This window comes from Branchiostoma lanceolatum, chromosome 15 (genome assembly GCF_035083965.1).
Source record: "Branchiostoma lanceolatum isolate klBraLanc5 chromosome 15, klBraLanc5.hap2, whole genome shotgun sequence".
Taxonomy (NCBI): Eukaryota; Metazoa; Chordata; class Leptocardii; order Amphioxiformes; family Branchiostomatidae; genus Branchiostoma; species Branchiostoma lanceolatum.
In genome coordinates, this window is record NC_089736.1 from 9,777,789 (window position 1) to 9,805,400 (window position 27,612).

Below are 27,612 nucleotides of genomic sequence, written 5' to 3' on the forward strand. Positions count from 1 at the left end.
CATGTTTATGTTCTATAAGCTAGTTCGGGGTTGCTACTACGCATGTGCAGTGTCAAAGGTGAAGGCCCCGGCTCGTATACAATGCTCGCCTGGACATTGTCTAGATTTGCATAACAACTGTCTAGATTTGCATAACAACGCCCGTCTGGCTTTGTTGACGTCTGGGGGGCCTTCACCTTTGACACTGCACATGCGTAGAAACAACTCCGAACTAGCTTATTCTTGAATTTCTCACTGACAAGTGCTTGCCCATTATTGCTATTTCACATTTTCAGTGTGTGCATTCATAATCATACTATGGGTTGTAAAGATTTTTAAAGCTTGCTACAGATTTTTCATGAGAATACATATGATATAGCGGGGGTATTATATCTCGATGCCTATTGTGTATACATGTATTATAATAACCAAAGAGGTTGATTATACACTCTTGATTTGACACGCCCACTTATTTTAATTTGTCAAATTATGAAACTCAAATGTTCGTGTTTTACAACATGAGCTTACTATGGTATACAGCATGCATTAGAGTGGTACCAAAGCTCCTTGTTTCCTATCATGAATTTTTCCTAACTCCGTAATCCCTTAGGTCACAATTGCAAGATCGTCACGGGACAAACACATATTTTTCAGCTGTGAAAACAAAAGTTCACAAACGTTTCTTACCTGGTACAGTGATATTTGATGTACGGAAAGCAGCCCGTCCTCAGTATGTGATAATTCTGCCCGTCTACCGGCCAGTTAAAGTGCGACTTGGCGAACTGGTCGTTCTGAACTGAGCTGTACTTCACAAAATACGAAGTCCAATGCGGAAGTCCTCTTTGCCTCAGATGCGCAGTCAAAACTTCGGAGGCCTTCGGTTTCTGACGTTTCCTTCGCAATGCGAGCGTCCACAGAGACTTCCTTCCCACTTTCACAAATACCATTTATTCCCTCAACACGCGCCTACTTGTTCCTCCGCTTTACGGTCTTCAAAAGCCGCGAAAAGTGACAAAAAAGGGTGAAAAATTCTGCAAAATCTACGGGCGCGGCCATCTTGGATTTTTATCAGCCAATCACAGCTCGAGAAATTATAGCCTCGTTTTGAGAATATGTGACCTTTAACCTCCTAGCCATCGTGGATTGCATGTCCGGGTGCAAGACTGCAGAAAAGGGGGTTTGTGTTCATAAAAAGAGGCTCTTAAGGTATGGAAGTGCTTTTTCTATCATCATCTGTCAACCTGAGAGATTTAGAATCATGTCTAGAGTGTACTGAAATACTATAGAGAGAGTTTAGGGAATGTTTTTGAGGGATATTTTCGTGGAATTGTTGGAATCTAGACTTCATGGCAGCTGTAAAAGCATGGTGATTTAAGGGGGTGGGGGGCAAAAAGACATATTTTTGGAATTTTGCCCAGACTCCAACCAGTTGTATATTATGTTTATGATATTGTTGTCTATATTAACCTATCAAAGCATACTGGATATGCTCTCTGTTTCTGATTTTTGCTATAAAATTGACATATGATTTGTATACATTTTTATTTCCAAGCAAAATAATGTGCCCAATTAAGTGCATGTATATTCAATTTGTGCAACCAGCTTCATGTGTATGATCGATTTCTTTCGTTAGCCTCCACTGTCTAATTTTGATATCGCTGTTTGCAGGGTGTAACAAAAAGATGCCACCGAAGAAGAAGGGAGAAGAGCCAAAACCACCCCCACTGATCGGGAGAGTTGGTACATCCCTGAAAGTGGGCATTGTGGGATTGCCCAATGTTGGGTTAGTATTACATCAAACTGACACTAAAATGAAGTGCATTCAAATTTCATTTAATGTACATTATATATTATATACATACTTTGTCATATGGTGGACTTCTGTAGCAAAGTCTGACCATTTCAGGAATGCTCTTCACAGGGCTGACTCCAGGCCCCGACCTGGGACAGAAATTTGCTTGTTGGGATGGACACAAAGTTCCCACAATCTGTTCAAAAATCTGGACTTCATGAAAGGAAAAAGACGAATATGTATTTTGATATTTACTTAAAAGGGCAGATTTAACAAGGAAAATGAACCACATGGGCTTCCGAACAATGAGTGTGATGGAAAAAATGTAAAGCTGGAGACAGCCCTGGTTCTTCATGAGTTTTAAATGGATACAACATACACGTATCTTTCAAATGTATTTCTTGGTAAAGGTTTTGCCATAATGCCATCACATGTACAAAATATAAATGTACATGTATAACATGTAAAAAAACATGATTTTTTCTTCCCTTCTGCCAACAGCAAGTCAACTTTCTTCAACGTGCTGACAAAGAGTCAGGCGTCGGCGGAGAACTTCCCCTTCTGTACTATAGGTCAGTGACCCCAACTAAAATTACATACATTAACCAAGATAACTGTTACATTTTTGGAAAAAGAACAAGGCTGTAATTAAAATGAGTGTGCAGAATGATGATTTTCTTGGTATTTATGTTAGGATGTATGTTAGGATATGTGTATCAAAGATAAACACATCAAAAGCACTAGTCATGTCAGGCAAAGTTATCTTGAACCAGTTAAACAAAGCTCTGCATCAGATGACACGGGAAAATGATTTCACTTTGCCTTGTGCATATTCTATTTTTTGTTTTTCATGTTGGAAATACCTCCTGATATCCAGACCCCAATGAGAGTAAGTACATTTCATATCTATTCTGTATGTCTAAAATAAACTCTTTATATTATCTTCGATCTAAAAGGTACAATTTTTCAAAAACTAAGAACTACATTAAGTTGCAATTTTTTTAATGATATGTCTGAAGTATTACATAAGAAGATTTTTGTCGTGCTTTTATGATAAAGCTTGTTTCTTTTCAAGTTATGTTGACTATGTATGTGCAAAGCCCATATTCTTGAAATTTGGATCATGGTATCATACCAATGTTTATCAGTCCAGCAATGGTCTCAACTGGAAGTTCACAAATGGGCTTGATATTTTTGGAATAACACAATGCTATGTTCTGTTTCAGGTAGGGTACCTGTACCTGATGACAGATGGAAATGGTTGTGTGAGTTCCACAAGCCAGCAAGGTACTATACTAGTTCAGAATTACATTTTCCATATTAAGTACTGTATACAGACAGATATTTTGTGTACATCAGTAGATCAAAACATATACAGGGCTTCAGATTACATAGAATAGCTCAAAGATTGACTGGATTTTCACTATTTGGAATCATGTCTTTCTCTTTTTATTTTTCCAGCAAAGTGCCAGCCTTCCTGTTGGTGACGGACATAGCCGGGCTGGTTAGGGGCGCACACGAAGGTCAAGGGTTAGGGAACGCCTTCCTGTCGCACATCAAAGCAACGGACGCCATCTTCCACATGACAAGTGAGAACTATTTTCTGGGATTATTTTATGTAGAGCAGTATTTTAGCATGTCATTCTTAGTATGAAAATATACCTCCACCCTGAGGTGTTGCCAAAAAACATGATACATTTTTGTACATATAGGGTTAATGAGGTCTATACGGTGTGATAAGGCATGGTCGTATCTATAACCACCGAATAAAGTGCCGAGGTCGCGAAGCGAAATAATGCTCATTAGATTTATACCTTTTGGCGACACCTCATGAATAGCTGATTCTGTAACATTTGTGTAACACAAACATTTGATGGCAGAGAAATCATTATAGACCTAGTTACACCTTACAAGTTCATAAAATCACAGTAAGAGGGCACCCTCCCCTCCATATGGTTTGTGTTATTCAATGCCCTGTCTTCATCCCAAAACAAAAGGAGCTTTTGAAGACGAGGACATTGTTCACGTGGATGGCGAAGTAGACCCCGTCCGCGACTTGGAAACTATCTGGGAGGAACTCCGCATGAAAGATCTGGAGTACCTCAATGCCGCCGTTACCAAACTGGAGAAAACCAGCAAACAAACCAAGAACCTAAGGCCCGAGTATGTAAGTATTAACAGCCTTGTATTCTCTCCGTAAAAGGAGCATTCGAAGATGACGATGTAACGCATGTCGAGGGAGACGTCAATCCCGTTCGCGACATGGAAATCATCCATGACGAGTTGAGAATGAAGGATATCGAATACGCGGCGTCGCAAGTCTCCAAGATGGAGAAGACCTGCATTCGCGGGGGAAATAAACAACAGAGGCCGGAATACGTGAGTACTGTAAAACTGCTAATTTTTGTTGTACTCTTCTGGAGCAGAAAACTTTGGTTTTTGTGCTGGACTTTCTGTTCCTGTTTGGTTTGCTACTGTCTTTCTGTGAGGTGCAGTTCTTTTCTTTGTCAAAAGAGGGAGCTTCCTTGTCAGGACAAACAGAAATTCAAACTGTAGCACAGACAGTCATGAAGAGACATAAAAATTATGCTTTTTACAGTATTCAGTGTTCTTTTGATTTTGCAATATAGTCGTTTTATATAAAGATGTGTGAAGTTGCCAACTTGTGTGTTTTACTATTTTGCGACACCTCGGGATCAAAAATATTTTACAGTTTGATTCTAAGCTGTTATCATGATGAATTGGTGTTTTGTCCCTGTTTTTTCCAGGATTGCTTACTAAAAGTTCAAACTCTCTTAACGGAGGAGAAGAAACCTGTCCGCTTTGTGGAATGGAATGCTCAAGAGGTAAGCTACATTCTCTCTGTCTTTTTTTTAGTTTGTGTGTGTGTGTGCATGCGCGTGTGTGTGTGCATGTGAGTGCGTGTTTCTGTGTGTGTGCGTGCTCGTGTGTGTGTGCGTGTGTGTGTTTGTGTGCCATGCAGGCTTAGTGTTCCTGTTTTTAGTGGGACTGGAAGGGTTTCAAAGCAGTATGGGTAAGGGGTTGAAGTCTGCCCTCTCTGACTGCCTTGTTTGTCTACTTCCAGATCGAGATCCTGAACAAACATCTCCTCATCACCTCCAAGCCGATGATCTACCTGATTAACCTGTCGGAGAAGGATTACATCCGCAAGAAAAACAAGTGGTGAGGCTGAGTATGGCTCTCAATTCGTAGACACCTATGTTGGGAGTCAACAATACATGTCCAAAAGGAATAATTATACAGATATGCTGAGAGTCAACACTATATGTCTCCCAAATATGAATATATTAAAGTTTATAACTTTAAGGTTTCAGTAGCCCTTCTAGAGAGTAATTATGTAGGTTCTACTTCCCACCGCTAGGTGGCGCTGCAGTGAGAAGAATGCAGTCCCAAATGTGACTAAGCTTGTATCCCCCCTCATCATGGTTCATGATTGGAGTCAATTTTTAATACAAGCTTGATTCTTTCTGGCAGTGCAGCCTATATCCAGTTATTATTGTTCTGAAGAAAGTAACAATTATAAACAATTTAATGATTATGGCATTCAATTCCCTATTGGTTACAGGAGTTAGGCAGTAGGGAGAAGGTTTAAAGCACATGTACTAGTTTACATCAATAGGTACATTTTTTCTTTCTTTCAGGCTTGTGAAGATGAAGCAGTGGATAGATGAGCACGACAAGGGTGCGCGGGCGATCCCGTTCAGCGCAGCCTTCGAGCTGAAAATGCTGGAAATGGAGACGGACGAAGAACGAGAGAAGTACGCAAAGGAAGTGGGCGCAACAAGGTTTGTATTCATCAGTATGCCTTTTCTAATGATGTATTCTTTTAAAAAATTAGATGTTTACATGTAAACATCTAATTTTTTAAAAGAAATTCGTTAAGCAGAAATTACTACACTTTCTGTACGTACAAATGTTCCTAGTGCTTTACCTATGAATGTAAGATCATAGCAAATAGAGTACCATTGTAAAGTTAATAAATAAGCTTTCCAATTATATGTATGAAGTAACAACAGGGATAGAATCTACTGAAATCAACTTTAAAAACCATACCAACGATTTTGAAATTGTCAAGAAAAAACAGCCAGCAATAGCAAGTCCTTTACATTTTTAGGACATATACATGTACCGTTACATAAACCACAAAAGAGCCTTTATGAGAATGTTGTTTTATAGAGTCCTAAAAGGTGATATGGACTTCCATATTTATTAAAATGTCCACACAATTTCTACAGTGTCCTGGACAAGATTGTCGTGGATGGATTCAAGGCCCTCAACCTGGAGTATTTCTTCACCTGTGGGCCTGATGAGGTGAAGGCCTGGGTCATCCAGAAGGGCACCAAGGCCCCCCAGGCGGCCGGCAGGATCCATAGTGACATGGAGAAGGGGTTCATCATGGCCGATGTCATGAAGTTTGCAGACTTCAAGGAGGAGGGGTCAGAAGCAGCAGTCAAGGTCAGACAGCATGGAGCTAGAATTACTTTGTTTCAAAGCAATAAGTGATCATGTGATTGAATTTTCAACTGTGTTCCTCACACTACCAACTGGATTTGGGGTTAAATGGACATTTCGAGGATCCTCACCCCATTTTACCTCGACCCAAGGAGTTAAAAGTCGGTTAAAATGAGTGACTTTTCCTTCCTTTTCACCCCCCATTTTGCATGAGGACCCCCAAAACTTCTTTTAAACCCCAAATCCATTTGGTAGTGTCAGAGGATATTGGAGTTTTCTTTTACATAACCAGTAGTCCAAATGGTAGATAACCTACTTCACATGACCTTATAGGGGCTCAGGTTTAGGGTTTTTTTACCGATCCAAGGTGATTTTCTGGTCCAGTACCAGTCCAGTGTACCCACTCCTACTAACAGTCCAAAAGAAAGTTATCTGAGAATTCGGTCAGGACTGAAACTGGCACGGCATTCAGTTACTGGGCATACAACCATACCCATACCCAATTTGGTCAAGACTGACCCTAGCAAAGCATTCAGATTCACCAAACATACACTTACATGTACTTCTAGTTATCAATACATAGGATGAAGTCCATGTGCTTTCAGTTACATGTTCATTCAATGACGTTGTTCTTATCTGTTTTCAAATCTCCAGTCCGCAGGCAAATACAGGCAACAGGGGAGGAATTACATCGTTGAAGACGGTGACATCATCTTCTTCAAGTTCAACCCTCCGACACAAGGTGGCAAGAAGGCAAAGTAGGGATCCAACTCCAGATGCTTCTCCACCCTAAAACAGCAATGGTTTAGCCCAAACATGCTCCCCACACTACAAGCTCAAAGTCCTGTTTGTAAATAAATGCTACTGATTCTAGTTTTAAGTGTCAAACGGAATACAAAATGGGACTTCACTCAATGCATCAAGGAAGTAAATAATGTAGTTGCACCAAACATAAACCTAAAAAAATCCTTGAATTGTTTGATAACATTTGGCAGATATGTTCATTTTCCAAGTAGCTAAATGGACATTTTCACCAAAACGTCTGGCATAGTTTGGTTGTAATTCAAATAGAAGAAATTTTGATTGACCTCACACAAACTGCAAATGCTCAAAGTAAAATAAAGATCATGTCCAGAACACACAATAAAGACAAGGTATTTCTACCAGTTTGCCCAAAGGCTATGGGATGAAAAAGCAACAAGGCATAAAACTGCTACCAGTTATTTTAAGTAAAAGCCCAGGGATGTAAAGTTGTTGCCCTATGAGTGACTACTTTGCATCGTTATGTTTGGCTACTTTGGCCCCAGTGATTTCATTTCAGTACAGATATTTTCTTGGCTGCTTCGGTAATTGTTCTAGATATTTCAACTGTAAGAACAATACTGTTGTCTTGAAATAGCTCATTATGTACAAAATTTGCTACTTTTGATTTCTTCTGCTGCTTCCCTACGTGTTGTTGCTTGTTGTGCCGTCAATAAACAGAGTCCACTCAAACTTCTGATGTTGAATTTTTAATTTGTGTGGATTGTTTGAAATCTTCGAGACAGATTTGTTACCATAAATGACTTATTAGGATTTTAGCAGGCTATTTCTCTGCTCTAGTTTGCTAGATACTTTTATTCTAATTGTTTTGTTCTGTTTTCTCTGTGTTTTCTGTGTTTTGTTCTGGAAGAAAATCTGGCTAGCAGATGATGTCTCCCTCCAACGTTGGATGGTTCACCAACAACTAAACAGAACACAACCATCGTAGAGTGAAACTTACTGCCACCAAGTAGCATCCTAACTAGCGTTAGTTGTGCAGAATGTGCAGAAGTTAAAGGTGACAGGTCGCTCTTTTATAACCAGCTGCTACCATGCCGCATGCCTGCAAAGTTGGTATATTTCGCCGAAGGGTGGTTATACCGGCTATATAGATACAGAAGCTGCTGTGTTACGTCAAAGGTTGGTCATACCGGCTATATAGATACAGACATAGATAAAACCAATAAGCAACATCTACTGGCAGTGTTATCTTTGAGCACAATGTCATGCTCCTTGCATGGTTGAATGTAGAAGTTTCTTTCCTAGAATTCTGCTCTTTAAAGTACCATGTAAATTGTAAACCTTTTTTTCTATCTCTCTCCAGAAAAACTTAGTAGCCTTTCATTTTCTCCTACACTTACCGAGGCTTGTAAAAGCTCTTGCTTCAGTGTGTAAAACTTTTTACTACTGTGGAATGGAATGTTTGCAGACTCCACCCCTGTGGTGTTGCCAAAATGAGCATGTGCCACTTTCATATCCTAAAGCAATTATGGCAGGACTAGAGATGGGGAAAACTAAGGAACTATGGCATATGAACATTAACAATCTCAAGACTGGTGGATTTTTCACATGTTTATTGATACAAATAGACATAAAATGTGTTTGCATCATCATGGTATGTTGACATTTCTGTTCTGTCATTACATACATGTTGACTTTGAATATTGGGTTTTGATAATTTTGGGATGTAACATTGGTTAACAATGTCTGGTTGGCCCACTTTTCATAAAGGTACTACATGCAGTAGAAGTCCCAAACTTTCTGGTAGCACGGCAAATGGTGGTTGGTACTGTGAATTTAAGGGGATTGTTGGTGGTGTTTAAAGTTCCAGCACTACTTTTGACAGCAAATCTGAATTCTGGTGTGATGATAAGTCACCACGAAAAATATAACACCTCCACAAGAAGAAAGCAGTACATTTAAGACTGTGCATGTGAAGCGTAGGTTCTGAGGAGCCAAATGGGGGAGGGGGGCACAACAAGTGTGGTCTACAATATGGTTGACTACAGTTGTATGTAGACAGCAAACTTGTCCTTGTTACAGAGAAGGGTCTGACACTTGGGCCTGTGTTGTCGTCGGTGTTTCTTTTGACAAGCCCTGCAGAAAAGAAAACATGACAATCAGAGATGGCAAACTTCACCCATTTACGTGTTCATGACGTTTTTATCCACACTGTTTGACGATCAGGAAAACAGACTAATCCCAAAACAATACTTCAGTCCTTTGCTTTGTTTAATAGCTAAAAAGTTTATTTTGTGTTATCAAAATGTCTTAATTGAAACAGATCACTTATGCAATGACACAAAGTGTGTGTCACTGTTCCGCACATTGATTATGATACATTCCATGCACACAAACGCGTTCAAAGTTTGCTAACTGTCCATGACCTTAGTGCTGAAATGACATCCATGCCGGTGTAACGGCCCATTCTATACCCCTGCCCATCATAATCCCAGGTATAATCTAGACTATACTCTGGATTGTTATGCAGTAGCCAATTTCACAGTCGTATCGTCACCTACCGTGAACAGTATATGGCGACTCCACAGCCGTTGCATCGCCGAAGTCTTGTTGCGCCCCCTGGCGATGTTAGGGCACCGCACAGGAAGCACAGCTTCGCACACAGCGTCGTCTTGATCGGCCTCTCTTCGGCAATTTCCGACGCAATCCTCGCAGCTTCTTCGGTCACGCCCGCTTCCTTCGCCGAGAGAAACACCGGTATCTTCGTGGACCTCTTCCTCTTCGCCGTTTTTACTTTTTTGGGCGCCGCCACTTTCGTTTTCTCATTTTTGGCAACGCCACCACCTCCCCTTGCTCCTCCATGAGTTTCGACCCGCCCGGTCAAGTCTTGACCCAGACGTTGGACCTTGGTTTTCTCACTTTTAGTAGGTTGTAAGAATAGATCAGTTCCACCCGTTGCACCTTCATCGAGAAGTGCGTTCTTTACTGACGGCCATTTTGTTGCTAGGGACGCCGCAATCGACTCGGACAACGGTTGATCGGTGGAGACGACTCCGCCATTTTGAGAGTCGGCTATCTTCCGTATCGGAGGGAATTCAAAAATTCCTTGTGCATTTCTCTTGTGGGCATTATAACTTTTCTCTTGGCAAGAATCTGAACGTACAGTAGGCGAGAGACGGTTCATTTTATTTACCGCATTGGAGAACGGAGGCACGTCAGGGTTGTGGTCTATGCGGTAACGCCTCTGCGTGTTGCCCGTGCCGTTCAGCAACTGGCCCCGCTTGTCTTCGCCACACATAACGTCACCCTTGCCTTCTAAACAGTGTTGTCTCTCCCGGCTCATATCTCCTTTATTAGCGGAGCGGGGGATGTTAGGATCGTGCTCAATGCGGTTACGCTTCTGCCTGTTCCCCATACTGTCGAACAGCTGGCCCCGCTTGTCTTCACTGTACACCACGTCAACGTTACCATCGAGGTCGTATCGGATCTCCCAACTCGTACTCCCCGCAGAAGGTCCACCGGACGCCGTCGGCAACTTCGTGACATCCACGGTGGAAGGTGGTCGCGGCGGCTCAGAGATGTTAGGGGTTGTGAACGGCGAAGATTGAGTGTTTTGCATGATTGAAGCGTCGTGGGGATCTAGTTCCTCCGGTATGCCGACCGGGAGGTCGGACACACTCTGGGTGTCTTCGTGTTTGAGCCCGAAGAAGGACATGACTTGTGCCTTGACCTTCTTACCGGACAGTGTTTTTCCTAGCCAAGACTTCCAGCCGGATGCGCTGCCATCCTCCCTCTCATTGGTCGAAGACTGTGACGTGTTTTCACCATCATTTCTGCCTAGAGCGCCATTTGAAAAGCTCGTGTTCTCTTGGACAAAAGGTAGCACCGAAACGTTATTGATGGATTTGATGGAGCCTACACTATTTCTCTCCATACCTATACTAGGAGGTGTTTCTCTCTCCACCCGACTTCGTGCTCGGCCCCTCCCCGGCACGGGGGTGGAACAACATCGCTTCAGCCATGACGTCACCGTCGCGTCTTCCTCGCTACTGAGGCTAGAGTCCAGGGTCTCCCCGCTAGCGCTCTGGTTGCTCTCGTCGGAATCGTTCAGCTCTCTAGGTATCGGCGGGACGACCGCCACAGAAAGAGGCGGGCCACGGCGGGACGCATAGGCGTGCCCTTGGTTCGCACTAGCCATGTTCTCGAAAGCCTGGATATGTTTCGCGACCCCGACTCTTTCTTTAGTACCTTCAACAAAGCAGTCATTAGCATCAGTTTGGACCGGGGTATCATTCTGACCACTTGTTAAATCAGTGATGGACTTGCTCCTGTCTTCACAACTGGTTGTATGTGCTTGCTGCAGATGCGGATACAGATCAGCAACTCGGTTGTTTGTTACTTCATTTTTCTCAGGATTTCGAGTAGAGTCAAGATTCACTGTGCATCCATTGATGGCGTCACTTGCGTCATAATATTCTTCTGACGACTGTCTTGTCTTCTCTGCTCCGTCAGAGGACGCTCCTTTATTCTTAGAATTTTGCTCCAAATATTTGATGGCTTTCTTCATCAAAGCTTGAGTGTTATCGTCTGGTACAAGTTCCTCTAGCTCTTCCAGTGCTGTCTGTACTGCTTTAATGTCCTCAGGGGGAATGAATTCGTCTGTCTGGTACGAACGGGCAATCATCCGTCTAACGTCATTATGTAGTTTTGCTTTCTGTTGTTCGAGTTCTTGCATTTCTTGGTGCGTTGTTTTCAAGTCGATCAACATTTCAGCATCCGAAATCTCATCGGTTGTGTCAACTTCGCTATCCTCTTCTTTTACCTCATTTGTTGACGAAATATTTCCGTCGTTTTCCCGTCGAATATTCTCCAAAGCGTCGGAAAGCAGATCCAACTGTTCGGCATTTTCCGGAACCGAACCCTCTTCTGACGTCACGTTCGGGCGGTACAACCGGAAACGCTGTGATTTCTCTCCTTTCTCATCCACGAATTCAGTCATCCGCATGGCCTTTGTGGTGATAACTTCCGGGTCATCCACAAAACGGAGCATCTCTTTGCCTACGTAGCACAGCCCCCCGTAGTTTTTTGAGGTGGTCAGAAGAAAAACGGTTGGGACGGGAAGAACAACGACTAGGTCACCTTCTCCTTTCGGCTTCGGCATATCTTCGGCCCCCTCTAGCTCTTTGTACCATTTGTGAAACGTGTACAGCAGCCCACACGCAAGATCAGCAGGCGTCATCCTCGACATTAGCACACCTTCCTCCTGTTCCTCAAACTTGAGCCAGTTTGCCGTCACCATGTTGGCGTACGCCACCACCGAGAGGCTCTCGCCACTGCAAGTCCAGCGCGAAACGTCGCTGATTTTCAGTCGAGGATCCTGCGACCCTTCCGGCCTTCGTACCTGCATTCCGAGCAGCAGTTTGAGATCTGCATCTATCCAGTCCGTCTCAACATAGAATATCTTCGTATTGAGTTTGCACATAGGAATGATGTACGGGTAGATATAAGGGTGTGACGTATAGAAGTCTGAGTGAACCAAAGGTCTCAGATAGGGCGCCACGGCCTGTTCGATCTTCTTTCTTCGCGTCTTGTCGCCGAATAGATTCTCCTTGTAGCACTGCGTGCATATATCTTGTAGAGAAAGGTTAACCACTATCCTGGTGTTTGAGATTCTGACCATCAGTCCGATGCGGGGATCGGTGACTTTGGTTATGGTAAATCCTCTCTTGTTGGCCTCAGCTATGTGCTTGAGCTTCAACTTGACCGCTGAAGTTGCCTGATCCAGGAAATTGGCGATGTACTGTTTCTTGGGGCGTACATCGGTTTTTCCCGGACCCTGCTCACTTGCCATATTTGGTAAAATCGCCCAGAATAAAGGGGGCCGTAACTGTGGTAACGAGACTGAAATGAAAATCGGTGTTATTGTGATGTGATGTAATCTACTCTCCTTTGTTACGCACAATAGATACATGTACAACACAAAGCAATACAGCGTTGAAAAATGAGGCATACTTTCACAGTAAAATTAATCTTTCTGTTTTCATACCAAGTCTTGTAACTGCTCTGTTTCGCTTTGTTAAAAATGGAAAGAAGCATGTATTAGATCAAATATTTACTACAAGAAGGCAGTACTACATATAAGCATATGGGTGAACACAGATCAGCACCAAGGACAGGAGTTGTTCATTATGAGTACACGTTTAAAGAGACGTATATTTACAAGTGAATGTAAGGCGCGCACTGTTTACGTTCGCTTGAAAGAAAATCAGTACCAAGGACGGGTCTATTCATCCCAATGCACTGTGCACAACGTACCATAGCCTTGATTGTAATTTCAACTTAGGTAATGTAACGGTAAAACTTTTTATTACATACCTTTTACGTTGCCGTTGCCGTACACACCGTAGACTGTAGTACAAGCTACCCTCGTGGACGAACAACAACAACAGCGTGCTGTTTATTTGTTTGCGCTTCTGTTGCTATGGAGCATCGTAACGGAAGGTTGTTCCAAGCTAAGGGTACATGACGCGGGTTTGTTTTACACTGTTCTAGAACAAAGGAGGTGGGGTTTGTGACGTTCTTAGTTACATTTGTATGTTTTAGACGAAACAAGGCGAAGTGAAATTCGTTGCGCGATGGTTGTCGTAGGACTCGGTTGTCGTTAGTGAGGCTATAACATTAACCGAACTGGCCGTCAATAATGATCTCAACCGCAATGTAACAGTCACTCAAGCAACTGGATAAAACTTTGAACCAGTCTGATGTTTCAGACAGCGTCCGTTGTCTTTCGTCAGTGACTGACTACGACAGCCGCTGCTGGGTATTGTACGACACATTCTCGGCGACTGTCACGAGACTGTCTTCAACTTGCTGTTTTAAACCTAGCATACGACGTGTATGACAGGGCTCTTACTATATGTGTATGTTTGAGATGAATAATGCCTGGGAAAACTCAATGTTGATGCACAAGTTAAAGAATGTGTGTGCCATTTTTGTATATGGAGTTAAGTGTATACAGAGACGTGCATTGTATTAGCATTTGAGCGTTACTGAAGTCATTTAATCATAAACGGTGTAGGATGGCATATGATTGCCTAAAGACACATGTACAGTTCATGTGAATCTTGGCTGGGTTGCTTATGAAAAGAAGTCCTTGAAAGATAGCCAAAGAAGCCACAAACCTCTACAATACCCTCAGACACTAAACACAACCTTGCTCCCATCATTCGACAATTAGGATCATTAACATCTTTAAACATCTTTAACGCAAGCCAATCAGCGAGAAGGCCACTTGGACCACGCGGTCCAATCATACTACAATCTATCCTACCATCCATAACGTTAGCCAATCAGCCAGCAACCCACTCAACAAGGAAAGTTCATTACGGGGTAGCTAAGCCCAGGAGCACTCTTGACAACGGAAGAGCGACAGCAAGTTTATTTGCTGCCAATCAAGAACCTAGGCGCACAAGACAAAGTTGACTCCTATCACTGGGGTAAGTGTTTTACGCTTTCGACATATACTGTGAAAGGTATGTACTTTCAAGAGTATGTATACACGCAAAATGCATCCAGTTGTTTGAGGGCTTTATTGTGTGTCATCAAGAATATGCCATGGGGTGTGTTATACAATATGTAGGAAACGCAAAAGAATGCGAAAGTTTTAGACTACAGTTCACAAATAACAGACGTGAACACGTTCGGACATGAATCCTTTTGAATTTGCTTTCTTCTTTTTGTGGTTCAATGTCGAACTTGGCATTTTCCCACCTTTTAAAGTCCTCCCGCCCTTTATATCATTTTCCCATCAAAGTCTATCAGTTCTTCAAACATTGCAGAACTGCTTTTACTAAGATCTATCGCTACGTAGGGCTAGCTAAAGAAAGGCAGTTTTAAACTTGTCATTGCATTCCGCGATTTCAGAAATTAGCCCATGTCATGAAGAATTGTGGTTCGGCACATATTGAGACGCAATACTTATAATTAGAGCTACTATCTTAGATTTGTGGGCTTTTTTTTCACGGAGGGTTGGGAAGCGCGCTAATTTGGAAAACTCTCCCAACACGTTTCTTCTAGCTTTCTGCAAGAGCAGGGTAGAAAACTTAGTGTTTTCATTGATAGTTATCACAAGGCCAATGTGTCTCGCAAAGGTATGGGATGTTTTTCTTTGACAGAACACCACCCACTACCCCAACCATATTTGTGTTTTCATTTTGGGGGGAAGATAGTTAATCTAAGTGTTGAAATTTCAACACTATCTTCCCCAAAAAAATGAAAACACACATCTGGGTGGTGTGGTGGTGTTCTAGTGGCGCCAGTTGCACAGAGATATTCCTAACTTATCTATAGCTTTAACTTAAACCCATTGTCGTGGCAGTTGTTAAATTGTATATACTTAATGTTGTGAATTTTCTGACACTTTAGGGTTTAAAACCGTTATGGTTTGTTTTTAGTGTTTTTGTCTTCACCGTTTTCTAAAAAATACATTTTCAGTATGAAGACGTCTCTAGTGTTCGGATTGGCGGTGGTACTCCTGGCTTTTGCCGTGGAAGCCAACGGGCTAGAGATCTGCCCTTATGGAGGTATGACTCCTTTACCACACACTTACAATACAATTATATCCTATATAATGACCTTGGTTAAGGCATGCATCAATAAAAACACTTTCCCACTATGCGCAAAATGGTCTCTATACACAATTGAACTTTATCATATAATCCATATGATTCAACCCGTTAACTAGAAAAAATCGACTGAATTAGACATTTCTTAGATTGATATGCGTAATTGTGTGATCAAAAGTTATAAAAGTATTGGTTTTGAGAACGCATTCATGAACCAAACAAATTTGACTGACATGCATAGTCTTGTTGAAAGAGAAACTCAACAATTTAAGCCTCGAGCTTAAGATAGATACCAATCGGTTCAGATGCTAAACTAGCCTGAGTACCAGCCTCCGTAGTGACTGCTCAAAATAAATCGCTTGCTAGCCACGGAGCGATTTTTTTGAGCCAGCGGTCACTACGGAGGTTGGTACTCAGGCTAATGCTAAACGCCATGAAAATTACACCGGTGACTAACTAAACCAAGTTGAAAGGTGTAAAAATAATGCTACATCATATCTTGCATGCTGTTTTTCTTCTCTCTAAATTTCAAAATCAACTTCTTGGCTTCAGTACGTGTACAAGTTTTCTCAACTCACAAGGCTTCATTTGTTGTCATTTCTAGTGTCTGAAGAGAACAGTGTCACCCCGTGCCGGGACGCTTTACCGGAAGGGGCCTGTGGCGTCTTCCAGGGAGACGGTATGTTGTGCCTAAGAACCGCTCTAGAGACAGATACAGTAGGGGTTGATTAGATAAGGCCTAGGAAAAATGTTGTGTTTCTGATAACCCAACCAAAAATCTATCTTTCAAGAAGGTCTAAATATCGTACCAATGATAGTGAGCACTGACTTCTTTTCCGTTGATTTTTTTTTTTACTATGGGACTTTTGCCTAGCCTATCTTTGTTTTATTTGCTGACTGGTCTAGGCTGATCTAAGACTTGCGGATCAAGAAAGGTATTCCATTAGAATCATTTCCTGTTCAAATGTTTTTTTTTAACTGTAGTCAAGTCGTTTACCCCGAAGTGTTTGTGGCGGATGAATCGCTACCGCCACCTGCACAACGCACCGGCACTACGGTGGGACCGCGCCCTCGCCACCTCCGCTGAAAAAAGGGCTGAAAATCTCGCGAGAAACAACGAGATCACCGACACAGGTAGCGGTGACAGCGAAAACGAGCTGTTCCATTTCCCCATCGTCACGTGCCAGGCTGCTGTCAACACGTGGTACAGCGAGGCCGCCTGTTACCACAAGGACTCTCCAGGGCCAAACTTCCAAAACATCGCGCATTTTTCCCAGGTGAGACATAATATTTGGAGTTTACCGGTTACCATGGGGGCATACAGGCTCCCAGTATCTTCCCTCGACGCTTTGGGGTCTAGATAATCGTTGAAAATATGCATGAACAATATCAAAGTTTGCCGTAGTGAGTACTGTAGGTTTTCCAATAGAGTACTGAGGGGCAGTGGTTTCATTTTGGTCAGTTTTCAATTTTGGGTGAATTTTACGCACGTATCTAAGCCCCATAGCTATATACACATTTTCATGGATCCGATTGCATGCTGGGAGACTTGGTGCTCTGTGGGTATCTCCGTGGGCAGACAGTATCATCACCATGACAACACGTATGTTGAGCTACCCATAGTGCCCCGCGCCTCCCAGCATGCAATGGGACCCTTGAAAAGGTCTTCATATGAGATGCCTTGACCAAGACACTAGTACCACCATGTGAGAGAGATGTAGGGAGTACAGCTTATATTCAAGCACAACTTTTTCCACCATGAAACTTTGACCTGTACTTCTTCCATTGATGTAGTTGGTGTGGAAGAGCTCTCGTCGGGTCGGGTGCGGTGTATCCGGGCGGTACATGTGTTGTGACTACAGCCCCCATGGCAACATCCTCACCGACGACGCCTTCCAACGAAACGTCGAGATTCCCAACGGTTGGACCCTGCCCGCCGGCCTGACTCCACCCAACAAGTGCGGAAAAAAACCCAAACCACCTCCTCAGTCAAATGTGATTCGTCAAAGCCTGGGCACAGGATTTGATGACGTCATCAATAATTTGTTTTGAGTATCATGGTGCATTGCGCCATAAGTAAGATGATTGACAGTACGAAAGTACGATAAAAGATTTTGAAGAATGAAACAACGCTAAATGATATAGTCTTGTAGTCGTGGGATTACTTACTAACTAAAAATTTTAGGTTTGATTATATAACAGTTATATCTCAAGTCTTTTGCAACCTTCACCGCCAATGTCTATTGGTTTGTGATTATTCCAAGCAGTACCTAACGTTACATTAAAAAGTTACTAATGACATGAAGGTCTTTCAACTGGGTGCCTAATATATGTAGATCAAGAGGCAAACACAGAATATTTCTTTGAACAGTTTAATAGCTTTGACACAGCTAATAAGTACATACACTGGGCACAATGACAAGAAATATATCTCTGTAACACACTTAGCAGCAATCTTGTACCTTACAAATATACTTGATTCGACTTTGCAACAATCAATCATGATAATCTTTGTCTTTTTCACTGTATTTCCAATTGCAACAGTTAATTTTAGAAATGTTATAATTCAGTCTGAAAGTAAACCATATTTAGCCTAAACACCCATTTACGTATGATGTTCTTGGCACTTTTCTGGCGACGCCCCAGGGGCGAAGGCATTTTTGAAAGAGCGAGGACGAACAGAATCATGGGATATTGACAGAAATTATGGGATGTCGTTTGCTTCGAACGAGGTCCCATACTCTGCCAGTGTCACATCCGGGGCACTAGAGTCAAACACTCTGTAGTAAATATCATCGAAATAGAACCCCGCGTGTCTGCTGTCCTGATTTCTATGCTGTGGTTGGAATTTTATCCTGTCTATATACTCGTATGGATCGCCAAAGTCGAATCGCTCCACTGCAAGAAAAGCGCCCCCTATCAGAGTTGCTTTTTCATCCACTACGTACTTCCATTTGTCCATATAGTCTCTAGGATTTGCTACAAACGTCATGTCTAATCTGTGCCATTCATACAAGGGCAGGTTGGCTACAATGAGATGGTAAGAATTTCTGAAGCAGTCCTGGGTACGAGCACAGAATGTATAGTTCGGATAAATCTCGGTCGTCCGAACCGCCAACCCGAAGACGTCGTCTGCGAATATTTCCATGTAGTTCGACGATCGGACGGTTCCGTCGGGATTCGCCGCGACGACGGCCACTCGGGAATCGTCGGGTCTTCTCGGCGCCGCCATCTTGAACCAGAACGATACATAGAACGAGTCTCCATCGCCCACGTAACCCTCGTCGACTCTCCCGGCTATTTTTCTGAGAGGGGGCGAAAACGGGGTCCCCTCGGATGTAGACGTAGAACCTCTCTTCAAATGCCAGGAGAAATTCCCAGAATGCGACTGCTCGTTGGTGACTGCTTGTCCGCCATCTTTGCCGAACCGACAAGTGTTCCAGGTCCGGAATACGAACCTGTCCGGTTGGTAGCAGTCGCCATCAAGCGTCTGAATAGCCCCACCGGACCAGTTTCTGTTTACAATGGAGTCGCCCAGCTTCCACCCAGTCTCGACGTTGTCGCCAAGGTACACTAAGATATAGAGAGAGACTCACGTTGTTATTTACAAAACCAGCCCACTTATTACAGATTAATTTTAATCTGTCTCAATTCCCTATCACTCTCTTGGTATAAATGTCTTCTGTAGTAGAAGGGTGAAGTAATCTTACCTTTTTCGCAACTTTCCCGTCCCAGCCAAGCGTACAGAAGCGCTTGTCTCAAATTGGTTTCTCTCCCTCCCTCATTCATTCCCCTGTCACTCTCTTGGTGTGAATGTCTTCAATAGTAGAAGGGTTAAGAACTTTTACCTTTTTCGCAACTTCTCCCGTCCCAGCCGAGCGTACAGAAGCACGTTTCGCCCGTTACCAGCAGCATACAGGTCCCGCCATTTTCGCAGAAGTTGACGTCGCACGGACGATCTGTATTTGAACATAATTTATGCAAATGAAGAAAATGATTTTCCCCCATTTTTGTAAACACCAACTCAGTTGCCGGCACTGGAAACAGAAGAACTTTTGTTATAAACCCCAAAACGTACATTTTACTAAAAAAAATACTAAATATAGATTTACATTGATTGCTACTACAGTCGGACATCCACTTTACCTGGGCACCCCACCCCCCCAGTCACAAGCTACATTAAAACAGTCCGTCCGATTTTACATAGTTAACCCCACCCTGTCCTGAGCAACCAATTTTCCTGTCCCCTGAGTGGTTGCTGAATCCAGGTTTGACTTTATTATATGTGCAATCCTCACCAATCCAGCGGTTACATGTCCGCCCCTCCCACCCTCCTAGACAGGTGCACTCAAACCCTGGCGCCGTTTCGCTACACGTGCCTCCGTTCTGACACGGGTCCGACGCACAGAAGTTACCTGGAAGAACAATACAACACTAGACCTTCTTTCTAGTATAGATACAACAAATGCATAACTGTATGCTTATACTGTGATTTCCCTTGTATATTTCAGATATTAGACTCACTGTAAATTTGTCACAGACGTTACAATGGGAGTTATCATTGACAAATATCCAAAGCTTTCACAAAATCAGCTGTTGCTGCATTACGTAGATAAGATTTTGTGTTAGGGACATGAAATATCAAAAGCTATCCCAGACAAGAGCTATTCACACATCGGGATTTTTCTTCTTTAAAATAAAAATACAGATGCTGCCCATTGATTGAAACTAAGAGATAATTGGTAAATTTTGGTCAAACTCACTTGTCTCACAGTTGGTGCCGACCCAGCCGAACTGACAGAAGCAGATGTAGAAGTTGATAAAGTCACGACATCTTGCACGGTTTTGACACGGCCTTGACGCACACTCGTCTGTGTCTAAAGACAGAATAACACACAAACACATATCTACTGCATGTTATATAATAGGCTTCGCAACTAAGGCGTCGCTAAAAAATAAACCCTGGCTTATACAGGCTTAGATGTTGACACTAAGGAATCAACAGATTTATCATCTAGAAAGTCGTGTTGACATGTTTAAAGGAATAGTCATGGGTTTTGTAGGGATGTTCAAACAGCTCAACTGGTAACATGGGACTGCACCCGTCTTTCAGATGGGACGTAAAATGGAGGTCCCGTATTCGGGGAGGTGCCTTGAGCATGTTAAAGCCAATAATGATAAAGGGGAAGAGCTAGCAACCCCTACCTGTACAAATATACCCTGCAACTAGACTGGAACAGCAAGGAAAGTTACTGTCCTTTGTGCCACTAGGCACTACAAGGGTCTGAACGAACGAACGAACGAACGAACTAACGAACATAAGTTTTGTACAGCAAAGCTTACCTATCTCGCAGTGGACACCCTCCCACCCTGGCAGACACTCGCACGTGTAACGGTTCACCCAGTCGTGACACGTGGCGCCATTTTGACACGGGTTAGAGGCACACTCGTCTATATCTGCAGAACAAATGTACAGCAGTCGTTAAACCATACAACATGGCGATCAATGATTGCGTCACGTGGTTGCAAATATCCCACAGGTCTGGCAAACTGACTTTCTTACATGGTTATGCTATTAACCTTTAGCACACGGAAGTATACCATTTGGCAGTCAATTCTCTATTGTTTACAGAGTTAGGCAGCAGGGAGAAGGTTAAAATAACAAGCTGAAATGTGCAGTTTGGTACCATGGTATACATTTCACAATCTCGATTTAGTTGTTTTCAGAAGAACCCGTCCCTAAGGTGTCGCCAAAAAATGTACTCACTTATTTCACAATGGACGCCCTCCCATCCGGGCCCGCACTCGCAGGTGTAGTAGTTTACGTAGTCGTGACAGGTGGCGTTGTTTTGGCACGGTAAAGAGTCGCACTCATTGTTATCTGCAATGTATAAAATATGATCAAAATCTCGTCAAACATCTAGCACTTTTAAAGCAAGTTTCCGGAATAACCTTTACATATAACACTCGTAGGGTGGAAAGGATTGAATATATGCATCGGCCAATATTAGCTTGTAGATGTTGAGAGATTGGTCAAAAAGTTTGAGAAAACTTTAATACCGTCTTCACAATGAACTCCTTGGTAGCCTGCCACACACTCGCATGTGTAGTAGTTGACGAAGTCGTGACAAATGGCTTGGTTTAGGCACGGGTTCGACCCGCATTCGTCCGTATCTGTTGAAGAAAACAACGAACACACAAAGAATCATAAACAGCAAAAAACATGATTTTTCCTCTAGCTTGCAGCCCAGCAAATCCTTTGACACTGAGTTGTGCCTTACCGGTAGTGACGTACATACTCACAGGAAGTGACGTACGTACTACCTGTAGGGCACATTTTGAATATCCGGGACCTGATGCAGTTGTACCCTGGGATATCTATGGACAAGAGACTCCCGGGTCCCGTTCCCAGGGTTCACCTGGGTAGGTTAGCTCAGGAACTCACTGATTTCGCAGTGGACGCCCTCCCATCCTGGGGCGCATTCACAAGTGTAGTAGTTCACGTGGTCGTGACAGGTGGCGTTGTTGAAACATGGGTCAGAAGCACACTCGTTCGTATCTGCAGAAGGATGTACATGAACATGGGATGTACGTTAAAAAGAACCACCATTTGAAAACACGACGACAAATGCTTTACAGGTGTAGTCTATGACACATAAAAACCTTGTTTACCTTTTGACACAGATTTAACAACACTGGAGTAAGAAATAACTAAGCTAAATATCGTGCATTTTATGTAATGTTGTACTTTCGACCATTGCATTTCCTTTTACTCACTGATCTCGCAATGAACGCCGTGCCATCCGGGCCAGCACTCACAGGTGTAGTAGTTCACATAGTCGTGACAGGTGGCGTTGTTGAAACACGGATCCGAGGCACACTCGTCCGTATCTGTATATCAAAAGATACAATAAAGGAGTAAAAAGCATGAGATAAAGATATTTATCCTAATCGCGCCTTTCTACTCATTAGGGGTGTCCAGCAAATCCTTGATTTTGTTTGACGCTGTTTTTGTGCACAGCTTTGTGTGTTTGGTCTAAGCTACTTACTGATCTCGCAGTGGACGCCCTCCCACCCCGGTCTACACTCACAGGTGTAGTAGTTCACGTGGTCATGACAGGTGGCGTTGTTGAAACACGGTTCGGAAGAACACTCGTCGGTATCTGAAATGAGTGGAGTGTTCAGACAGTAAAGAATTTGCTAGGAAAATGCAATCAGACATGAACTTTCATTCGGTATTCAAAAACGGACCAGAAAAACGTGGTTTACAACTTTTTTGTGGTCAGGTTTGACGTTTGCACAACACAAAATAAGGTTTGTCGTTAATTTGCAAAATGTTCAAGAGGCTATTGTTAGATTACGAAGGCCAACAATGAACTGTCATTGCCAACGCAAACCATTTCGTCGTCTGCGCGCATGGAAATCTTGTGAGATGCGACAAAAGTTGTCACTGTGGGCCTTCGTATTTCCTGTGTTTTGCATTGTACATGAGCATCATTTAAAAAACTTACTAATTTCGCAGTGAACGCCCTCCCATCCAGGTCCGCACTCGCACGTGTAAAGGTTGACGTCATCGTGGCAGGTGGCGTTGTTTTGGCACGGGTCGGATTTACATTCGTCATTATCTGCGATAGAATGAAGTTTGCAATGAAGAAAATGCAGCCTTGCGAACCAATCATGCTATTATTTTTAATGAAAAATTAGATATACGCAATAGATCAGGTCCTTAAGATTTAAACAAATGGGAATTTTGGACACTTAACCGGATCATTTCCTAAGAGAAGTTAAAGAGACCATCTACATCAGAGCCCATAGATCATCCCTCAATAGAGACGGGGGCCGATACAGACTGCCAGGCACCTTTGACCCGTTGCTGACGTCACACTTCCGTTCAGGTCACGTGACAAAGGCTCCGGATCATTTCAACTTGAAAAGGGTCAGAGGACTGACCGAAAGCTTGTTGGTGAGTTCTTTGTATTGTGCACGGAAACAACTTGTAAAAACGTGTAAAACTTTCACTAGGTCCTTTCCACCTTCCCTCCCCCAACGACCTGGAGGTCAAGGGACCAGGTAGGTTAGATATATAGCATGTATTCATTCCTTAGGGGGAAATGAAGATGTTCTTACTGTCGTCGCAGTGTGTTCCCTTCCAGCCGCCCACACATTCACAGATGTAGAAGTTGATGTAGTCGTGACAGCTGCCGTTGTTAAGACACGGGTTGGAACCACATTCGTTTGTGTCTAGGAGAGGGAGCACAGTCGCAAAGTCAAAGAAATTATCAAATACCAGAAGACTTTTGCAACAAAGTTAACGTCATCGTATGTGCAATAGATTATTGCTTTGCATTACTTAGCAACCGAGTTGTCACGGTTTGTATATGCTGATTACACCTTTAGTAGTGTGTGATGGTTATGGTCAAGATGATTAAGTTACCGGCATTAACGACAAGAGCTTACTGATTTGGCAGTGGACGCCTTCCCATCCTGCAGCACACTCGCATGTGTAGTAGTTGACATGGTCATGGCACGTGGCGTTATTTTGGCACGGGTTAGACCCACATTCGTCTGTGTCTGTAAAAAAGCGAATGAATGAACGATTCAACGGACTGATGGATGGATAGAGGGGAGAATGGGTGCATGGAGGAAGGTCGAAGAAAGAAATCCATGCATGATGGAATGAATGCATGAAGGGAAAGGAAGAAAGATGGAAGGAAGGAAGGAATCCATAAAGGAAGGAAGGAAGGAGTGCATAAAGGAAGGAAGGAATACAAAAAGGAAGTAAGGAATGCATAAAGAAAGTAAGGAAGGAAGGAATGCATAAAGAAAGGAAGGAAGGAATACACAAAGGAAGGAAGGAGGGAGGGAAGGAAGGAAGGAAGGAAGGAAGGAAGGAAGGAAAGAAGGAAGGAAGGAAGGAAGGAAGGAAGGAAGGAAGGAAGGAAGGAAGGAAGGAAGGAAGGAAGGAAGGAAGGAAGGAAGGAAGGAAGGAAGGAAGGAAGGAAGGAAGGAAGGAAGGAAGGAAGGAAGGAAGGAAGGAAGGAAGGAACTGGCGGTTGTTGGACTGGACTTACTGACTTCACAGTGGGTATTTTCCCACCCCGGTCCACACTCACACATGTAGTAGTTCACGTGGTCGTGACAGGTGGCGTTGTTGTAACACGGCTCTGAGGCGCACTCGTCTGTGTCTGGACAAAGAAACAACGAAGATTCTGGTTAAAGTGAAACGAAAAAATCGTTTTGCTTTTTTTCCTGGGTCCAACAAATCCTTCTGTATCTGACATGTGTGCATGAGTTCTACCATACGTGAGGCCTGACGTAGACTCACTGATCTCGCAGTGGACGCCCTCCCACCCCGAAGCACATTCACAGGTGTAGTAGTTCACCCAGTCGTGGCAGGTGGCGTTGTTGTAACATGGGCTGGAGGCACATTCGTCCGTGTCTGTAAGAAGAAAGGCAAAGTAAAAAATGCACCCGTGCCCGAGGCGTCGCCAAAAACTAAAAAAAGCTTAAATGCTGATATACAGATCATTTTATGATACATGATTCAATCAGAAGGTCAGAATTATGTACAAATACAATAACTTCCTGCTTTGTTTTCAAAATGATACATGTAGCATTCTATGATATCATTTATTTCCAACAAAATACTTGCATATGGAATTATGGTATTGCATTGACTCTTCGACTCTGGGGATAAAACATTCAAATCAAGTTGTGTTCCAGTAGTTAAATTTAGAAGCAGTAGTGAGTGTATTCGCCCCTGAGGTGTCGCCAAAAAAGTACTCACTTATTTCGCAATGGACGCCCTCCCATCCAGGCCCACACTCACACGTGTAGTAGTTCACGTAGTCGTGACAGGTGGCGTTGTTGAAACATGGGTCGGAGGAACACTCGTTCGTATCTAGTGTCAAGAGTAAATAGAAAGCAAAATATGCCAGCGGGGTTAAACATATCACACGTTCATTTTCAGTAGGGTCCAGCAAAACATATCTGTTCGAGACTTATACTTACCGATTCCTGAATAGAAGTTTACTTACTGATCTCACAATGAACACTCTCCCATCCGGGACCACACTCACAGGTGTAGTAATTCACCCAGTCGTGACAGGTGGCGCTGTTGACACATGGGTTGGAGGCACATTCGTCTGTATCTGGAAGACGAACATACAACAGTTGATTTCAGTAAAACACCGCTCCGAACGTCACACTTAATGTCCCAGCAAACCACATGCCGTAATGCATTCAAATTGTGGCTATTTGAGACACAGAATTCAGGAAAGCTCTATGGCGATAAAACATTAACATCAAGTTGCGTTCCAGTGGGTAAATTTAGAAGCAGTAGTGAATGTATCCGCCTCTCAGGTGTCGCCAAAAAGGTACTTACTTATTTCACAGTGGACGCCTTCCCATCCAGGACCACATTCGCAAGTGTAGTAGTTCACGTAGTCGTGACAGGTGGCGTTGTTGTAACACGGGCTAGACGAGCATTCGTTGGTATCTGTATGTGCGGAAAAGATGTTGTATCAAATATGAGAACAAACAAAACGGTTTTCTTCAAGTTCACGATTTTCTAACATGCAGCATCCTATATATCAGTTCTGTATTCCAGAAACAAAAGAAAAGAAACAAAAGCATGGAAGACCCATAAGAAAATAAAAGACATTTACTGATTTCTTATGATTTGGGAAAGTTCTATGTTGATACTCACTGATTTCGCAGTGGACGCCCTCCCATCCAGGACCACACTCGCAGGTGTAGTAGTTCACGTTATCGTGACAGGTGGCGCTGTTGATACATGGATTCGATGCGCACTCATCTGTGTCTATACATAAAGAATATAGGAAGGTAACGCCATGCTTAACTGTTACGACGCAATGCATTCTTACATAAATAAACGTTTCTGTTGGGTCCAGCAAATAGTTCTGTCAATAACTAGTGCTTTTATGACATAAAACCTTAACATACTTACCTGAATCGCACATATAGTGCGAAAGTTATACTCACACTACCGTTGCTTTAGTTGCTTCCTTCACTACGATTCTTAATGGAGTGAAACTGTCAGACAGTCATCTTCATTGAGGCGTTGTTCATTGGACACACTGTGACCAATCAAATCGTTGTTTCCATGGGAACCGTCATGACGTGGACGTCTCATCTTCAGGACGACAATTCCTGTTGTAGCTACAAAGAGAACATTACAACTAGTCGATACAAAACGATGTTGTAACTTTTAACATTCTATGAAACATTTTAAAAACGAGTAATTTTGTACAGTGTGGGTCCAGCATATCGGTTTAGGAGTAGTTCGCACGGTATTTTGTAAATACTTACCTTTTAAAGGCATCCAGAGCATTTTATGTGGCTTGAAAATTGGAAATATTCTAGTTGCTGTAATCTTTATGAAATTGTCATTTAATGCCACTGTTTACCACATTTGCGTGATGATTACATGTCACAAGCACTCAAAAGCCACGCGAAAATAAGCTACACAATGACCCCTTTAGTTTCACGCGCCTAGTGTAATTAGATTGAAACAGAACTCAAAACGGTTTTTTCGTCGGTAATGGACCGTTCCCGTCGAACACCATATAGAACCCCCTGTTCTATTTGGAACACCTCCGTCAAAAACAGCGCTAGTGGGACAGAAATGACAAGCAGAAATGACAATGCATATCTGGGACAGATATCTCACTGCATTGGCTACATGATCGTACATGAATACCCAAGAAAAAAACGAAATGAAAAAGAAAATATCTCGGGCACTCAAGGGGACGGAGCTTACGTAACACATTGCCAACTACTACCAAGTCCGTCTCTCATGTACTTGTGCGTTATTCCTGTGTTCGACTGTAACGGTCAGTTCTCTGCAAGTTCCGGCGACGGGACGTCACGTTCCAAGAAGTCGGAAAATTTGAGAACAAAAACGGCGGCGCTGACAGCGCTTGGATTTTTTTTGAGTGCTCAACACACAGCGACATCGCA

The 27,612-nt window shown here is 43.0% G+C and overlaps 5 protein-coding genes across 8 annotated transcripts; 2 read left to right on the forward strand and 3 right to left on the reverse strand.

The window, feature by feature from the left end:
- Positions 1 to 1,064: 1,064 nt before the first annotated feature.
- On the forward strand, positions 1,065 to 8,238 carry LOC136420622 (obg-like ATPase 1). 3 transcript variants are annotated; one of them, XM_066407664.1, is made up of 13 exons: positions 1,065 to 1,185; positions 1,648 to 1,762; positions 2,273 to 2,343; positions 2,649 to 2,660; positions 2,998 to 3,058; positions 3,233 to 3,360; positions 3,975 to 4,150; positions 4,540 to 4,617; positions 4,857 to 4,954; positions 5,434 to 5,577; positions 6,028 to 6,247; positions 6,899 to 7,002; positions 7,917 to 8,238. In XM_066407664.1, exons 2-13 carry the CDS (start codon positions 1,662 to 1,664, stop codon positions 7,927 to 7,929), a joined length of 1,206 nt encoding a protein of 401 aa, XP_066263761.1. In that variant the 5' UTR covers positions 1,065 to 1,185; positions 1,648 to 1,661; the 3' UTR covers positions 7,930 to 8,238. The 3 variants fall into 3 exon arrangements, with proteins under 3 accessions (XP_066263761.1, XP_066263762.1, XP_066263764.1); XM_066407665.1 differs by lacking the exon at positions 3,975 to 4,150 and adding an exon at positions 3,769 to 3,938 and having other exon boundaries at positions 1,066 to 1,185; XM_066407667.1 differs by lacking the exons at positions 3,975 to 4,150; positions 7,917 to 8,238 and adding an exon at positions 3,769 to 3,938 and having other exon boundaries at positions 1,066 to 1,185; positions 6,899 to 7,738.
- Positions 8,239 to 8,983: 745 nt separating this feature from the next.
- On the reverse strand, positions 8,984 to 12,182 carry LOC136420579 (uncharacterized). Its single transcript, XM_066407587.1, has 2 exons — positions 9,568 to 12,182; positions 8,984 to 9,142 (listed from the first exon to the last, which is right to left on the reverse strand). Exons 1-2 carry the CDS (start codon positions 12,165 to 12,167, stop codon positions 9,049 to 9,051), a joined length of 2,694 nt encoding a protein of 897 aa, XP_066263684.1. The 5' UTR covers positions 12,168 to 12,182; the 3' UTR covers positions 8,984 to 9,048.
- Positions 12,183 to 14,132: 1,950 nt separating this feature from the next.
- On the forward strand, positions 14,133 to 18,158 carry LOC136420643 (uncharacterized). 2 transcript variants are annotated; one of them, XM_066407698.1, is made up of 5 exons: positions 14,133 to 14,502; positions 15,500 to 15,588; positions 16,235 to 16,309; positions 16,615 to 16,907; positions 17,425 to 18,158. In XM_066407698.1, the coding sequence occupies exons 2-5, from the start codon at positions 15,501 to 15,503 to the stop codon at positions 17,680 to 17,682; spliced, it is 714 nt and encodes a 237-aa protein (XP_066263795.1). In that variant the 5' UTR covers positions 14,133 to 14,502; position 15,500; the 3' UTR covers positions 17,683 to 18,158. The 2 variants fall into 2 exon arrangements, with proteins under 2 accessions (XP_066263795.1, XP_066263794.1); XM_066407697.1 differs by lacking the exon at positions 14,133 to 14,502 and having other exon boundaries at positions 15,336 to 15,588.
- Positions 17,989 to 19,653, reverse strand: LOC136420626 (uncharacterized). Its single transcript, XM_066407672.1, has 2 exons — positions 19,479 to 19,653; positions 17,989 to 19,203 (listed from the first exon to the last, which is right to left on the reverse strand). The coding sequence occupies exons 1-2, from the start codon at positions 19,636 to 19,638 to the stop codon at positions 18,335 to 18,337; spliced, it is 1,029 nt and encodes a 342-aa protein (XP_066263769.1). The 5' UTR covers positions 19,639 to 19,653; the 3' UTR covers positions 17,989 to 18,334.
- Positions 19,654 to 19,809: 156 nt separating this feature from the next.
- Positions 19,810 to 26,682, reverse strand: LOC136421102 (fibropellin-1-like). The gene is made up of 17 exons (XM_066408252.1): positions 26,339 to 26,682; positions 26,015 to 26,128; positions 25,668 to 25,781; positions 25,418 to 25,531; positions 24,956 to 25,069; positions 24,702 to 24,815; positions 24,088 to 24,201; positions 23,758 to 23,871; positions 23,142 to 23,255; positions 22,680 to 22,793; positions 22,408 to 22,530; positions 22,076 to 22,219; positions 21,691 to 21,804; positions 21,398 to 21,511; positions 20,974 to 21,087; positions 20,394 to 20,507; positions 19,810 to 20,045 (listed from the first exon to the last, which is right to left on the reverse strand). The coding sequence occupies exons 1-17, from the start codon at positions 26,508 to 26,510 to the stop codon at positions 19,810 to 19,812; spliced, it is 2,157 nt and encodes a 718-aa protein (XP_066264349.1). The 5' UTR covers positions 26,511 to 26,682.
- Positions 26,683 to 27,612: the final 930 nt, after the last annotated feature.